A 16978-nucleotide genomic window follows, 5' to 3' on the forward strand; every position below is an offset into this window, starting at 1 on the left:
ACCCCCCTCATAGTAAAGAATTTGCTCCTAACATCTAATCTAAATCTGCCCTCTGACAGTTTGAAGCTGTTCCCCCTTGTCCCATCACCAGAGTTCCTGATGAAATTGTTCTTTATGATAAAAAAAAAAAAAAGAGGTGACCAAGTAAATACAGAGAGGACTAAAAACCAATATAAATGAAAAGACCACAAGTTCAAAAGAAGATGCAAGATGAGAAGAGGCAGAAAACAGAAATACCTAAACACTCCCAGGCCATCAGAAAATGACTCATTGCTAGTGACATGCATTGTTAGCTGCTAGCACAGGCAGGACCAAACTGTTTTCAACAGTGCATGATGGAAATCCAATGAGAATAAAAACTCTGACATATTTGCTTTAACGTAATCAAAATAGCCCTACCCTTTTCTAGCAGATAAATTTTTAAATGTGTTTTTTAAAAAGAAAATCTGGAATGCCAGGTGACACCATTTCTGAAAAAAACAATCCCAGTGTGGTAAGGAAGTAATAATTTATTTAGTATACGTGGAATCACACAGATTAATAGATAAAGCAAGTATCAGGTGACAAAGGAAATAAGAAACACAGACGATGAAACAAAGAGATTGAGTAAACTATTTTCTTTCCATAAACAATACAGGAAAATACCATCAAGGAAATAAAAGTTATTACACATCATTCACTGTGTAAAAGCAACGGGTACAACATAAATAATGGACATCACCCTGAGAAGGGATGCTCATGGAATAGGCTCACACAGTCACTCAGGCTGAAAAAGACCTCAAAGGTCAGCCAGTCCAACCTCCTGCTCAAAGCAGGTCAGTGTCAGTTCCCAAAATGGTTTAAAAATATTTTGAAGTTCAATTCGTTGTTTACATAGCTCTGTAATTACACACAGTGCTGAAATCCAATGGGGGGGACTCTGTTTGAAATAACTTATGCCAAGAACAGACAACAGAGACCAAGCCATAAAGGTGATATTCAGACCACCTCAATCACATCTAAACACCTTTGTTTAGTACTTCTATTAGATTGCCCCTGCTCAGACCCCAATCTATCTGAATTGCATTTCAGAGATAACTACTTCATTCTTCTGACTAAGCATAAAGACCTAGGCAGAAATTAAAGACATTTCCTCCTTTCATTAGTAAGCTCCTTTAGAATAATAAAATAAGCATAATAATTCCTTTAAAGTTTTGAAAGAAAACAATTTAGACAGAAACTAGACCATCACAATGCTCCTAAAAAAGAAACTTAGGTGGCATGACTACAGGAGTTAGAATTCAGCCTCTGCCCTGTCCCCAAGGCCCATTACTAATAGCTGCTATGGAATATGGTCCCACACCATGTGATGTGGTCACATCCATGCAGATGTAAATTCCCCAGGTTCAGTTCAGACTACACACTGGGGGACAAAAAAAAAAAAAAAAAAAAAAAAAAAACCAACCCAAAAAACCAAACAAAAAACAACACAAATCAAAAAAGAAAACCAGAAATATTTAACAACTGGATTGAACAACATTTATAATCTTTAGATAAAAGCCACCTAACAAATGTCTATCACAATACTTTTCCAAATTCTACCCACATGAGATAAACAGTGCATCTGAGAAGATATGGAATAGCTGAGAGCCCAAGCTTCACCTCAACAAGTTTAAACATGTCCAAGACAATTATGACTTCACTTTTTTTTTAGTGTGAGCATGTTAGCTAAGTATAGACAAGAAACTCTCATTGGTCTAAAAGAGCCTTTAAAATAACATGGTCAATCTAACAATGTAAAAACTGGTTATTTTTTTGTCTATCAAGGCAGTCCAAAACAAGTAAAATGAAAAGAGGATTAATTTAAAAAAAAAAAAAAAAAAAAAAAAGCTGAAAATATTCTTAAACAAATATTTATTTATGTTATCAGTAATTTAAAACCCCCACTGACAGCATCTGGTTAACAAGCCTGGAGATCAAGATTTTCTGCTTGTCCATAAAGTAGGTTCACAACCAACAGTACTTCCTCTGTTCTGCTCTAGCAATGTATCCTTGTTTGAGAAGACCACATAGAGATCACATAAAATGTGAGTTTACCAAGCTTTTATATTTATTCTTTACTAACCAATACATTTGAAATGAATGTATTTCCAAGCTGTTCAGTGTTCCAAGTACAGCACACTGCAAAACAAAGAATACTTTCCCATTCCATTAAAGAAAGAGACAACAGCATAGCCAGGCATGAGCTAGCCCTTAGTGCTACATGAAAGAGGCCAGAGATTATTTCTTTAAATAAATTTGTTTACAGATCATTTATTTCTTGAGTTACTCTCCCATTTCTGGGCCCAGTTCCCTCCTAAAGGGTTTCTAGAAGATGCAGGCAGAAACATAAATTAGAATTCCTGCCAATGTGTTTTGCACTTTCCTTTGTATAAATCTCTATCAGGATGCCTGATGCAAGGTTAATTACTCAAAACATGTACCAGGAAACATTATATGTGAGAAGCCTGGAGTAGCACTGAAAGCCAGCATTTCCCAGAGCCTCTTGGCTTGTACATCCCATCTCTTCTGCTCCCTCTAGAGCAATTCTGCTGTGAGCTGTTCCTCCCAAACTTACATCCCTATGGGTTAGAGAAAATTAACTGTGGCACACTGCTTGCCCAGGAGGCTGGAAGTGAAACTGATGAGAATTCTATCAGTTTGACTGAATTCCTCCTTAAAAGAACACCAGCAACAAAACAAATCCAGTTATGGTTATAGCAGTACATGAAGTGTAGTTGGTGATGTTGGCCTTGAGGCTGACAAGCACGGGACAGCTTCCATCCCTGCTATCTAATTCCCAAACTCCCACACAAAGCAGCCACACACAAACTATGCTGGGAACAGCGTGTGGACCACATGGAACCTTGGGCCAGCCTTGAGAACTGTTTGGCAGAGTGGTCAGAACTGGATGAGCAACCACTGGAACCGTGTGACACTGGGGACAGCACAGGGGACAAGAGAGTCCAGCAACTCCAAACATTTCCAGCTGAGTTTTTCACAACCACGGACAAGAAGCTGAGTGCTTCATGTGCCAGGACACTATTGCTGGCTACAGCCATGCCCCTCATCCATACAAAACACAAGCCACAAATTAGCCCCACTTGGAAATGGAAAAACGTAAGGAAACTGAAATGATCAGTTGTTTTTATTTCAAAATTCCCTTTTCCAAGCTTTTCCTCACAATGAAAAGCATCTGGCCCATTGCTAAGTTCTAGTCTCACACAGGCCACGGTAAGAAAAAATAGTCACTTGCTTTTATTACAAAGAAAAAAACAGAAAAGGAAAAAAGCTGGAGGTGAAACAAACACAGAAGCAACCGAGAATGGGAACTAGGAAAAAAGGAACTGGGATGGCTGGGAGAGAAAAGTCTGAGGAAGCTGCTGAGTCTTTGGAATCAGCTAACAGAAGTTTTCAGAGCACGTATCTCAGAGGGTAAGAGGAGGCCTTCATCATCCATACGTCTAATAGAAAACCAAAATATCAGAACAAACAGCCCAACATGTTTGTGAAAACGCTGAGGACAACTGTTTCACAAAGTTGAGGGTGCCAGAAGAGCAGTTACTTCACACTTCACTCTATTAGGGCAGGCTCCATTTTAAACATCTCAATGTGTACAGTGATTTGGCTGGAAGTGGTAACGAGAAGCACTCGCTGTGCCAAGGAAGGGGGAAAGCAAGAGCAGTAGAGAGAGGAGAGCAAATTTTTATCTTCAATTAACTGCAAGAAGAAAAGCAAATTTCAACAAACTCTTTGAACTTGTTGCTAGAATCTCTTGAGAGTACAATTTTAAAGGAGGACTGGCAGTTATTGTACTGGAACGTGCACAATGGCAAAGTATTCCAAAGCAGGGGAGAGATAGGAAATGTATATGAATAATACAGGCTACATCAAAAGCAGCCAGTAATAAAGGTCTGAAACTAGAAAGAATCATATTAGGAATGGAAACAAGGGCATTTTAATGAATATAAAGGAACAGCATAAACTGTCAGGGATAAAAATCAGAGGAGATAAAAGCACAGCATGCAGTATTACCACTGTGCAGTATAAAAGACAAACAAAGTTTCAGAAATATTTCAGAAGTAAGAAGGAAAATACAAAAGTCTGTACAAACAGTGTTTAGAAAGAACAAACGGATAACAAAACAGACTCAAATGCCATTTTCTGTATTTTAGCCTTCATAAAACAGTTATTACAGCTAATACTAGAAACTGATTTTGTTGCTAGACTAAATAATCAGAGAAATTCAAGTCAGCAGGACTGGAAGAATTTCACACCATGCTTAAGAAACAGAGAGAAGTAATCTCTAAACTATGAGCAATCATCTTCCCTAATACAGTCCTGATAAAAATGCTCTAAGAGAAGCTGGCAACAATGACCCATGGCACTCAGAGGGTTTTTATTTGCAAATCTTTTCAATCATGTGGATGAACATTGAACATTCTTCCAGGACCTTCATGAGGACCTTGACACATGGTAAAGTTATATACAATACATGGCTGAGTCAGGGGCTACAAATATTTTTGAAGCCAAGATCTTAACAAAAATAATTCTGATAAATTGAGAAGTGGCTCATATCAACCAAGTGAAACTTAATAAAGACTAGCAATCTTCCAAATGATAAATCAGTTAAATCAATATTTATATAATATATATTTATATTTAAATATTTATTTAATATGTGCTAAAGAGGTTAAGCTTGTTCAGTGCAGAACAAAGGAGACAATCACCTGATAAATAAAAGTTTGGGATAAAAACTGTTCTTCATTTCAGCTGTGGAGTCTTAGCTGTGAGTAATACAAGACAAAACTGGCTTAATCAGCAGTAAAGAATATTTATTTTATACTGTACAAAATTAGTTACTGAAACCAATTGCCTAGAGATAAAGGGGAACTGCATTCACTAAATACTTCAAAAACAAGTCAGAGACCCATTTGTCAGAAATGGAACACATACACAATACACAGAAGGAGGCACAAGATCACCCTGAAGTCTTTTTTGGCCATTCAGTTCCATTTATCTCTGCTGATACAAGAAAACTAAATATTCCTTCTTTTTAAAAGAATGTCATTGTGCTTCTGAACTTCATACATCAGGAAAAAGAACCCTGAAAAATTCATATTTTGGGTTTATGAAATGGCTTACTAATAAACCTCCCAAATTTTAAGACAAAATTACTCCTGTCTTTATTAATAATAATATGGAGCTATCCTACCCTGTTCTCTTGAGCCCTAAGAACACTGCAGACAGACTTCACTGCCAGACAGGAGGGTAGGACCATTGTTGGAACATCCAAGTTCCATAAATACTGGGATGTTCCAGAAGTCATTCTGGATTAGCTACAGCTTCCAGACAATACTCACACCACAAAAAGCCACCTCAGATGTCAAGTAAATGCTTAATGGCAGAGACTGCACATTTGGACCACATCTTCACTACCAAAAATCCCTTTTATCTCACTGTGCCATACAAGTGACTCAACTGCACATGCTCCAAGGAATATAAATATATAATAGGCAAAGTAAAAAACTGGCAATTTTTCCTACAGCTGATTTTTTTCCTGAGAGCCTAATTAAAACTAGTTTTGGCAAGACTTTATTTTCAGTAATAACGCAGTAGAAAAGAGAAAGTCCTTTTTCCCTCCCCCTACCCAATGCCAAAAGCCTGGGTGGAAACATCCTGGTTTGAGAGTGCTTCCAGCAGTTTCTTCAAGAAAAGCAATTAGAATGTTGATAAATACAGGACTGAAAATTAGTAACTATAAATTTATATGGGAATGGCTGGCAATAGGATTGAATGCATGTGTGATTTAGTAAAAATACCTCCCCAAAAAATGCAAAAGGCAAAAATATTCTGAAATAAGCAAGAACTCATTTGATTTTGTTATAATGCCTATATATTGATATACCTGTAGGAAGGACCTTCCACAACACCAGAAATTATTGTTAATATACAATATTTTATTTACATTTTCATTTGAGGGTGCTTTAAATGCTTCATTTGAGTCTCAGCATCAAAGTGAGAACTGAAACTCTTTATTTAATCAATGCCAATGTCTGGGGCAAGGAAGATGAGAACAATTCCTCTATATGCTGTGAAGAACCCTCTCAACACCACTATTTCTTTTTAAACATCCAATGAACCAACCTCATTTGACCATAGCCTGTGAAAATCTCCATCTCCTGAATTTCCTCCTGTATTGGAAAGCTCGAAGGAGTCGAAATTCCCTCAAATTTCAGAGAGCCAAGGCTGTACCTTCTCAGAGAGTGCTGCAGGCTGGCAGTGCTGCCAAGAGCCACAGCTCTGCCTCTCTCCAGCAGCCTGGCCCTTGCTCTGGCCTCCTCCTCCTCCCTCGTGCTATCACAAACACGTTTCTTTGCCAGGTTAGTTCTACCCCAGCTCAGTTTCCCAGTGCAGCTCACCACAAGTGCCTGGGTCAGCACAGGAGAGAACAAACAGCTGGTAGCAGAGGGAGGGCAGAGCTGCTGCTCCTTTTCACTGCCAGAACCAGCTTTAGATTTATGGTGGTTGGAGAAAATAAACACCTGATGCACTCCATACACTCACAGCCTATATTTCTTTAAGTAATAAATATTCTACATTTTAAGGGTTTTCTTACTTTATCTTACTTGCTTTCAAAAGCACCAAGCTAGTTAGAAGAACTTACTCAGCATAGTTCTTGAAACAAATGCCCAAACTTATTTTGACTAGCAGAGGAATAGCATGAACAGCACTAGTGCCATCCCTCCAGTGGGGAAAAAAAAGCAGAACAAAAAAATGCATAATTTGGTATAAGTTACCAAAACTGCAAGTTACAAGCAAAAAAGTAGTAAAATCTTGCTCCTTTGTTTATACCCAAACTATATGAACCATGCAGATTGTATGAACTGGTGATCAAATGTATAAAACATAGAAAGGAGGAAAGCTTTCAGTATTTCCTGGAATTGTCAGTCACCTAATTATTTAGCAATTAATAACATTTTAGTGTACCTATCACAGCATTTCTTGAAAAGGTAATTTCACAGCATTTGTGTATAGTAACACTGTATAAGGGAGTGATTATTAGTGGTGGATAAGGAAATTCTGTTCTCCCTGATAATACAATAACCCTGCTACCCCTCCAATACTGCTGTGGTGCAAGGAGTTAAAAAAAACAACTCCACTAGCCTGAGAAAGGCAGAGATCACCTATTCTCAGCATCCAAATGCCTTGGAAAACCATCTCTTGGCTGAAGTGATGACAAAGAATAGAAATGTCCATTCCCAATTACTTATCTTATGAAAGAACAATGACAAGAAGTTAGTAGGAGTTAACACGCTAACAAGTAAAAAAAAAAAAAAAAAACCAAAAAAAAAAAAACCCGCAAGCAAAGCCAAGAAAATGGAACTGTTTTATTGTTTTAAGCTGGGAAAAGTCTCCTGTGTCATTGCACACAGGATGAAGAGATGTCTGGTATGTAGACAGCTCAGAGTAGCAACCAAGAGACTGGGCAAGACACACCTTGTGACCAAAATGTTGAGATTTCAGATAGACATCACACTTAATCTGTCCCTCTTGGTGGTCCTCTCATGACAAGTGCTACAGAAGTTCAGTGGATCACTAAATACAAACATAGAGAAACTAACAACTGAAATGTCAAAAAAATCCCAAAGAGTCTTTCACAGCAAATGCAGGCTGTTTTAAATTGGAGACACTGTGCATCTATTTCCAGCATTCAGCTTAACTTCAGTCACCCTTAAGACACAAGTGAAGACTCTACATGAATCCACATTTTAACAGCTTTGTGGCAAAGCAATTCAATAAACCCTATCCATTACACACAAGTACTTATCAAGAATTGAAAATCTGAAAATTAATACAGATATCATTCACCTCCTGAGCACAGTGAGCCAAGCTCCTATGCAAAAAATACATAAAAAATACATAAAGCAGTTGGGGAATTGCTTGGTAATTCAAATACAGTGGAGGAAGTCACAGAACACGGGCTGCTGAAGAAAATGGCACAAAGCTCAGCCCTGTTCTGCAAAGAGCCAACTTCAATCCTCACACCTCATCTCCTCCTCACTCCGTGTTCCACTATGTGCCTTCTGGCTTTTGGCCAAACAGTTTGATACACGTGGCTTGTACAGGCCAGTGTTTGCTTTACTACATTAACCCTTTGCTGTGCAATAGTTGGACAAAGCTTGTCCATCAAAAGATCTGTCTTGCCAGGTAGTGATGACCTTCCCCGACTGTGATCTCATATTTAGGAACATTTTTTATCCTACAACACAACATACATCTTACATTTGCAAATGTTAAATTTTGAATTGAGAAAAGGGCAGGCAAGTAAAGACACAAGTATCACACAGAAGGTGTGTGATGAACTGAAGAAACACAGCTGAGCTATAAAGTTCCATCCAACACACCAAGGTTCCTTCAAAATGAGAGTAGGTATCTTTAAATATTGGCCTACCCCAATGCAAATGCAATTAAAGTGATGATAAAAATTCTCAAATAATCATTTCCTGGCAAAAACACTTATGCTTAAGGGTCCTCAAAACTATCTGCATATGTGAAATGAATGGCCTTTGAAAACCTACTGCAGCTTACATTGGCCAAAGTAATGAAAAATTACTATGGAAATTAAAACATGGGTAATTAAAAAAGACACACAAAATGTTCTCCACAATTTTGAAAGCGTTATTATATGCTGCTTTAAACTAAACACATTTACAAAACTAACTTGTAACATACATCAAGATCTGATGGATGCTGAAAACAAAGTTTAAAATGAGCTTAGACACTGATCTACAAGGGTCACAATCAATGAGACCTCTGCTAGTAAATTTTGATAAGAAATGCATTTGTTTGTGCTGCTTTTAACCTGCAGAGATTAAAAAAGGTCTGCTACTTAAAACTGATTGCAGAGATGTTTACTGCACCTGTACAATACTATTATGATACGTTTTCATGAACAAACAGCTGTTCATAGAATGACAGTATAGTTAAAACAGAACTCTTCCTCTACAACATTTTTTTGACCACATTCCTATCCTTCAGGTCCCTACCCTGGAACTTGAGGTATAATCCAAGCAAGAGTTAAGATCCCAAGATTTCAGGCCATACAGTGAGGTAGCACCTAATTATTTCCAATTTTCCTCTATGGTCCTAGCAAGAGGATTGTAACCATGCATCTGAAAGCTTCCTTCTTCTCCATCATGTCCTAGCTTTAGTAATGCAACTTCATTATCTTTTCTCAACTTTTATAAATTTATAAATAAATAAATAAATATTTTCCTGTCTTTTAAGATAGAAAGGCAATACTACAAAAATACTTCTTTTTTCACTGCTTTGATTACAGTTCTCTGTATTCTGCCTGATGCACCACAGCATGAACAACCTCCTTGCTCTCAATTTCAAGCTCTGCACGGCCTGTTCTTGCTCCACCTCTTAAATTCAAATTGCTGCTCTGTACAGATCCCCTCTATCAAAATGTAAGGAAGAAAACAGGAGTGTTGGCCTGGCAGTCCAGGCAGGAGACCAGCTAGCTGTGAAAATCCTCAGGGTGACAGTGCTACCCTGCTTTAAATATACCCTCCAAGTCGGACGCCTGTGAATCACTCCCAGATGCTGAGATAGCCAGGGTACTTGAACTTCTGCATCTTGTCTTGCTCACAGCATTCTCACAGCTCCCTTGTGCTTTCCCAATACATTTCTTACATTTACATGCTGCCTTATCTTTACATTTAAATGAAGAAATTGTTTGTGCAGGAACAACCTTTGCTTATGCATTTGTACTGCATGTAGTGTAATGGTGCCCTGGCCTCTAGGCACAATTACAATATAAATAATAAAAATGAACTGTTCACCTAAGATTAACTCTCCTGACAGTGTTACATGAAGCTACATCCTTCAAGCAATGATAAAAGGCTGCTCTAGCACCACATTCTACCATCTGAACCTCTCTCCAGGTACTGATGTCACTGATTCCCAGTTCTTCACCTACAGGAGGCCTCCACTGTTCCCTGTATTTATCTGTGTCCACAGCACCATTGGAATTTTTCCTGATAACCAGGTAAAACACAGAATGAGATGTGGGCAGCAAGCACTGTCCTACTGAAAAACCCTCTGCTCTCTTAACATAAGCCTACTTCTGCAAAAAGTTGAGAAGTCCCTGGCATCTCACAAAAGCAGATTCAAGGCAGTTTTCCATCTGTCTGCTTAAACTCATCAAATTTGCTTAAAAACATGGCCTTCAAAGAAAGTAAAGTACCAACCTAAAGCACTCTCCAATATGGCACTGCTGTTTAATGGAGGCATCCATAGCTGAGGAATTATTCTATTCTGGCTTTGCCAGTTTAATGCAGGGCTCTTCGTTTTATCATTACTTAGACTGCACTTAGACTGAACATTCAGTGGAACATTTCCTATAATGGGATAAAGCAGTTGAACAATTTGACTGGCTAATAGTGATTTAGACATGTGATTACAGTACAGAAAATGGTCTGACATATGCTCTTTTATCTGGTTTACATGAGGCACATTAATCCAACTGGAAAGCACAGAAGTGAAAAGGAAGACAGGACCAAGCACTTGGAAGGAAAAAACAGAAAATGGTTATAGTTGTCTTATTTCTGTATTTGCTAGGCTAGCTGTAATCAGTATTTTGTACATTGGAGAACTTACAAAATAAAACCATTTTCTCCCCAAAATAGATGCAACTACGAATCACCAGTCTATACCTATGCTGTAGAGGTTAGAAAACAACTATTTTTTATAAAATCCTAGCTTCAAAAGCATTTATGACTTATGTCATAATGCCTTTACCAAAAGTACAGGATTTGCAGAACGATGCAGCAGGACAAGGAGCACCATGCCAGCCAGGAACAACCAGAGTGTGAACAAAGAGTATTGATTCATTTTAATTTTTGTCTCAGCTGGTTTAATTTCCCACCTTTACACAAACACTTACAGTCATGTGAGCATAAGCTTGTATTTTACAGGAATATTTTATTTCTTCCTAAACCTAGCCAACAACATTCCCATGACACCAAAAACCTAACTGAAGGCAAGGAATTACCTATTTAACACACGCTTTTCTTCAAGAGTGCACACAACAACCTCAAACTGGCCTAACAAGATATGTCAATTTTCACTCATAACCCTATTCAGGTTTTTTGTGCAGACTGGCACATTTCAGTTGCATTTGTATTTTGTTCAGAAAAAATTTCGTTTAAAATAAAACATTCAAAGGTTTCCTATGTAAGGTTTGGATTCTGTAAGTAAAAATAAAAGTAAAGTATGTAAAACTAAGCATAAAGGAGATGAACCCAAGAACTTCACCACGTGTACGTTTGCCAACTACTTTCAACAACCGCTATATTAAAAATTCTATTAGGAAAATACATTAGATAATGAAAAGAGGGAACTGTAAACAACACACCTTTTAACAACATACAGAGGCGACACAAAAATCTTTGCAGGCAAACTTTTATCAATGACAACAACAAAAAAAAAAAATAATGCATCCCAAACTAATGATAGCTCTGTCCTGGGATACTTAAATATTTGCAAAAACAAGTGCATATAAAAGATATATGGTCTTTGCATGTGTTTAGGTCCAGCCCAGCAGAATCCCTTGACATGTTGAGGACTTCTACCGTGACCTTATGGTCGGGCTTGACCTTAAAGGTCTTTTCCAACGGAAATGATTCCGGCACGGAAATTGGCAGCGATGTTTGGGGTGGGCGTTTAGGGAAGCGCCGGGACAAACACGGCAGCGTCAAACCGAGCGCGTCCCCCAAAACAAAGAGAACAACCTCTGAACCCCGAGGCTCGGACAGACCTCACAGCGCAGGAGCCCCTTTGGTCACCTCCTGGCGTTCCCGGGCCAAACGTGCCGCCCAGCTTTGCCCTATTACCGCTGCCATCAGCTATGCCGTGGCAAGCTGCATCCTACTCAAAAATAACCCGCGGGGAGCGCAGCCAGCGCGGCAGCTTCTCGGGAAGCGCCCGCCGGGGCCTCTCCCCGAGCGCTGCCCGGCCCCGCACCCCGGGCACCCGCAGGGCAGCGCGGCCACCCCCGCTCCCTCAGGGGGGATCCCTCAGCGGTTCCCTCAGCGCGGCCCGGCCCGGCGGGATCCCCGCCCGGCGCTGAGGGGAGCGGGGCGGCCCCCGGGGAGCGCCCGGCGGGGCGGGGAGGGCGCTGGGGCGGGCGAGCGCCCGCGCCCCCGGCGGGGAGAGGCCGCGGCGAAGGGAGAGCTGCCAGCGGCTGGGAACGGGCTCCCCCCGCCATCCTCCGCCCCCTCCCTCCGTGTGTTTGTTGTGCTTCGGCACCGTCCCGCCGGCGCGTCCCTCCGTGCGGCGGCCGCTGACAGCTCCCCCCGCGCCGCCGAGAAACTCCTGCCTCAACTCTGCGTGTGCGCGGGGGGTGCGGGGGTGTCCTCCCCGCCACCCGCCGGGAACCGTGGTTTCCTTCCCAAAAAGAGGAGGGGAAGGGGGGGGCACAGCAAGGGAAAGCGACGAGGAACTACCGTCAGCGCATAGGGAGTACCCCGGAGACGCTGAGGGCAGCCGAGCGTCCTGGAAGGGAACGGACCCAAAAAGAAGGGGGAAGGTGCAAAGGCAAGGGAAAAATGAGGAACAGGGTGAAGGGGGAAGAGCTAAAGAGAAACTCCGAAGAAGGACGAGAAGAAAGGAATAGGGATGGTGAAAGAAAAGTGGAAAAGGGAGAGCAGGCGGAGGAAGACAAAGGTGAAAAAGGAGGAGGAGGAGGAGGGGAAAGTGCAAAGGGGAGAGGAGGAGAAGAAAGAAGGGCCCTTCTCAAAATGGCATTAGGCAGAGGGAGGGGGCGACGAGCAGCGAGTCTCCACTGACAGCTCTGCCTGCGCCTGGCCGCCTGCCCCGGCCCCTCGCTGCCTCGCACACACAAACGCTGAACTTACTTCTTTCTGGCTCTCTGGAAAGGGGAAGCGCCATCTTTGCGAGGCCGGCCCCTAGGTCTTTTGTCTGTGGCTGCTGCTGCTGCTGCTGGGGGGGGAGCTCCAGGCTCGGGGGGCTGCTGCTGCTGCTGAGGCGGCTCCACCACCGCCACCACCAGACTCTTGTCCTCCGTTGACATCCTAGTCAGCAGGACGAGAGAGACACATGGATGATGATGATGAGGATGAAGATGAGGATGGTGATGGGGATCCCGATGCTCCTCCTGCTCCCGCGGCTCCTCTCCTCCTCACCTCCGCCTCCTCCACCTCCGCCTCGCATCGCTGGCCTCAGCCGCCGCCGACCAGCACAGGTAGCAGGGGGAGCAGCATGGGGAGAGCAGGAGGAGGAGGGGAGGGGGGGGGCGAAGAGAAAGCGCAGAGGACGGAAGGAAGGGTCTCACACACAATAACACCCTCCCCGGGCTCGGCGGGGTCTGTCGGGGCTGGGGGAGGTGAAGAGAGCGAGCGAGAGAGACGCGGCTGGTCCCGCCGCTGGGCGCCCCCGCTCAGAGGCCCCGGGCGCTGGCGGCGGCTCCGGCTGCTGCGCTGCCCGGCTGCGGCGGCCGCCGCTTCATTGTACCCTGGCCCTGCGCCCTCCCCCCGCGCAGAGCCCCCGGGGGCGGAGGAGGAGCGGGCGGCGGCGGCGGAGGCGGCGGGGGCCGAGGCCGAGCGGAGGAAGTTTTGACAGCTCCAGCTGTTGTGTGTGTCGAGGGGCTGAGTCCGGCCGGGCTCCGCGTCCCCTTCCCAGCCGGGCCGGGAGCAGGAAGTTTAACTTTGGGGAAAGAAGGAGGAGGAAGGGTGAAAAAGGGGGAGGAGGAAGGGGGAGGAGGAGGCGGCGCCCTGCCCCCTCCCCGCGGGGTGGAGAAGGGATCCCGGCGCTGCCCTGGTGTGTAACCCCCCCCTCCCCGGCTCCCTTCCCCCCCGCCAGTGCGACACATAGACACAGCGACCGCCCGCCCTCCTCCTCCTCCCCTGCCGCGGCCCCACACTGCGCCTGCCCCGCCCGCCCACCGCCCGTCCCCCGGCGCAGACACCCATCCGCCGCCTCGCCGACCTCACGGGCTGGGCCGGGGCCGCGCCGGGCTGCGGCGAAACCGCGGAGCGGGGCCCGGACGGGACGCGGCGCCACGGGGTGCTCCGCGCACCGCACCCCGGCCGCTGCCCGACTCGCTCCCCCACCCTCTCTCCACCCTGGTTCTTTTTATTTATTTCCAAGTGGAAAAGGAAAAAATAAAATCCCCTTCTGGATGTGAGCGGCCGCTTCCCGCACACGGGCTGCGCTCCGCAGGACGCGGCTCCGGGGACAGCGCTCGGTGCCCGCCCCGGCGCTCGCTCCCCCCGAGCCCCGCGGAGCCCCCGGGGAGGCGGCGGGAGCGCTCCCCCTTCCCCCCGCCGCGCGTCTGCGGCTCGGGGCGGTGGAGGCGGGGGGAGCCGCGGGCGCCCCGGGGGATGGGAAGGAGGGAGGGAGCAGAGTTCAGCGCTGTGTGCGAGGGAGACAAAGTCTGGGGAGCGTGGCCGCTTTCCAGCAGCTCCGGCTGGAACAGCTGCGGGCGCTCGAGGCGGGGGGGGCTCCCGGGGCAGGGGCCCGGCTGGCTGGCTGCCTGCCCGCCCGGCTGCGGGGCGGGGTTAAGCCTCATTACACGGGATTTAACGTGTCCCGGAGGCCAGCGGGGACTCGGGCTCCGAGGGGAGGCGGGGGAGCGCCGCGGCCTTGTAGCCGGAGAAAAGTCCGGCTACGGGGCGAGGAAGCGGCCGCGCCCCCAGACTTTCCTGCCGGGCGCTGCCCCGACGCGCTCCGCTGCCCGCGGCGGGAGCGGCTCCAGCGGAGCGCGGCCGCCGGCCCGGGCACCGCCCCAAGGGCACCCCTGAGCCGCCCCCGCGGGGCCCCAGCCCGGCCGGCCCTCCCTCCTTCCTTCCTCCGCTCCCTGCCGGGGCCGGAGCGCTGGGTGCGGAGGAGCGAGCGCGGGGCGCGGATGCTGAATCACCGAGCGGGGCGCACGGACAGGGAGCAGCGCGGTGACTCCTGCTCGGCGGGCGGGTTCGGGAACTTCGCCGGACTTGCAGACGTGGTGGGGAGCGATAGCCCCAACGGTGCGAGTAAACACACAGAGAGCCCCGCACGGAGCGCGTTTCCAGTGGCTATTAGGTTTCTCTTTGAATCCCGGTTGATAAAAATGGCATGGGGTATCTATCATACAGGTACAAAGAGGGAAGGAGGGGCTGATGTTAGTGGCTATTGTTTTTTTAAAGTAAAAATAAACAAAGCAATTCATACCTCTTCCTTCACTGCTTTTCCCTCCCCAATTTTTCACTTGTTAGCGTCAGAATACAAAATTAAATGTATGCTGTGACAAATATGACTTTTGTTGGCCTGTTTTCTTCAGTACCATTTCATAACGTAAAACCTTTGTTGATTCCTTTTCTAGGTTTGTAATTAAATTGGACCTTTGTGACATTTTCATAAAATGTATGAAATACATTGAAAAGTAACACATTTGTTTCCAGTTACATATAAAATTACGTAGAACCATCCCTATTGTTCAACCATGCAAGGAGAACAGCTGGATTGTTGGTATGGCTTTCTTGGCCCTATCACTGAAAATGTACTTATTTATGCCAAATAAAAAAAATACATCCTGAGTTAAATGTTTGTGCTATGAAGTCTGCAAATGACACCATGGTATATTGCTCATGCAGTTTCAGATATGGGATCTTAACTTGTTTACATGTCTGACAGAAGAAAGTGCCTTTGAATTTTGTTAACTCAGGCAAAATAGCGTAATTTAACTGAAAACATTTAATGCTCTACAGGCCCAAGCTTGGGTGGAGTAGAGAGAAAAAGGACGAGGGAGAGGGAAGGAAAAGGCCACCGCCTCTGCACAGTGGGATTGCTGGTGTGGCATTTGCTGGAGTTGCCAGGTTGCCATCTGCTCTACTAAAAAAAATGGCCATCTCCAGAAACACAGTGCGTGAGCAGAGCCAGCGCACACGCTCGGGTGAGCCTCGCGTGTCAAAGCGCTGTGCGTGTGCGCAGTGGCTGGAGCCGCGACGCGGCAGCTCCGGGCTCGCACCGGCTGCTCGGGGCGCGGGGACTCGCTGCCACATCCCGCGGCGGAAACGCGCCCGGCGAAACCACCGGCATCACCTGTCCGTGCGTGCTTCATCCAGCCCCCTCGAAACGTTTGTAATGCCTTTAGATGTTAATGCCTCGACCACCTGCAAGTGGTTGAGCTTTGGATGCGTGTCTTATGCAAAAATGTGTAATTAAGTTTTTCTTCTGTTTTTGTTAATATATTAATTGTATGTATATATATCTAACATGATATAAAATAGGAGTGGAGGCAGTGTTGGTATAGTGTGGTCTAGCACAGGAGCAAATTAAGGTTTTAGCCTGTGAGTTTTGCTGCTGTGCCTTATCTCCTTACGTGTCCAAACACAGCTGGGCAGGTCTGTGCTGAGAACAGCTGCAGCCACTGCTGTGGCAATCGAAGGTGTGAAGAACTGGGTAGGACTGAGAGACTCGTGAGCAGGAACCTGAAGCGGAGATGAAATTGTAGGAAACTGTATTTGCTGGCATTATCATCACTCAGAGGAGGCAGAGGGACGAGCTGGGAGACGTGTCACCACACATAAATCCAGTGTGGGAGTGCTTTGTTGATTCAGGATATTTGAACAGTTCTGTCAGGAAAATTTTTACGTTTATACCTTGGCCACACTAACCACCTATTATAAATTATCGCTGTCTGGAAAACACACATTTTTGCAGCAAATATATAATATTGAATGAACAGTTTGTCTGCTTTACTGAATGTTAAGAGATCCTCTAGTTCATTGTAAACTAACTCAGGTGAGCTGACACACCTGCTTCTTTTTTAATATTCAAGGGCAGGCAGCGTTGAAACATTCAACTAGAATTTTACATTTTAGCCTTCCATAAAATAAACATTTCTGTAGTTTTGGAATTGTTTCTGAAATGTAAGTGAAATCCTTGCAGTTCT

General features: G+C 45.0%; 2 protein-coding genes across 13 annotated transcripts in view; one reads left to right on the forward strand and one right to left on the reverse strand.

The window, feature by feature from the left end:
* Window positions 1-13136, reverse strand: part of KMT2C (lysine methyltransferase 2C) — a 190884-nt gene extending 177748 nt beyond the window's left edge. For all 9 annotated transcript variants that reach the window (XM_079301725.1, XM_079301717.1, XM_079301728.1 and 6 more), the window contains exon 1: window positions 12945-13136. In XM_079301725.1, the coding sequence (XP_079157851.1) occupies window positions 12945-13120 (176 nt within the window). In that variant the 5' untranslated portion in view covers window positions 13121-13136. The remainder of the gene's footprint in view (window positions 1-12944) is intronic.
* Window positions 10093-15718, forward strand: LOC306800002 (uncharacterized protein). Of its 4 annotated transcripts, XM_079301729.1 has the most exons (3): window positions 10093-12753; window positions 13126-13291; window positions 14197-15718. In XM_079301729.1, the coding sequence occupies exons 1-3, from the start codon at window positions 12706-12708 to the stop codon at window positions 14847-14849; spliced, it is 867 nt and encodes a 288-aa protein (XP_079157855.1). In that variant the 5' UTR covers window positions 10093-12705; the 3' UTR covers window positions 14850-15718. The 4 variants fall into 4 exon arrangements, 1 of the variants encoding a protein (XP_079157855.1); XR_013773737.1 differs by lacking the exon at window positions 14197-15718 and having other exon boundaries at window positions 10095-12624; window positions 13126-13256; XR_013773738.1 differs by lacking the exon at window positions 14197-15718 and having other exon boundaries at window positions 10095-12753; window positions 13126-13249.
* The last annotated feature ends 1260 nt before the right edge of the window (window positions 15719-16978 follow it).

Source organism: Erithacus rubecula (genome assembly GCF_903797595.1).
Source record: "Erithacus rubecula genome assembly, chromosome: 3".
Classification (NCBI taxonomy): domain Eukaryota; kingdom Metazoa; phylum Chordata; class Aves; order Passeriformes; family Muscicapidae; genus Erithacus; species Erithacus rubecula.

What these genes read in the sequence shown, in the direction of transcription:
- LOC306800002 (XM_079301729.1), top strand. Translation starts at nt 12,706, where the DNA reads ATGGTGAAAGAAAAGTGGAAAAGGGAGAGCAGGCGGAGGAAGACAAAG. An exon ending in GCAGGCGGAGGAAGACAAAG is followed by an intron (nt 12,754 to 13,125) that starts GTGAAAAAGGAG and finishes TTGACATCCTAG; the next exon opens with TCAGCAGGACGAGAGAGACA. An exon ending in GCCGCCGCCGACCAGCACAG is followed by an intron (nt 13,292 to 14,196) that starts GTAGCAGGGGGA and finishes TTTATTTCCAAG; the next exon opens with TGGAAAAGGAAAAAATAAAA.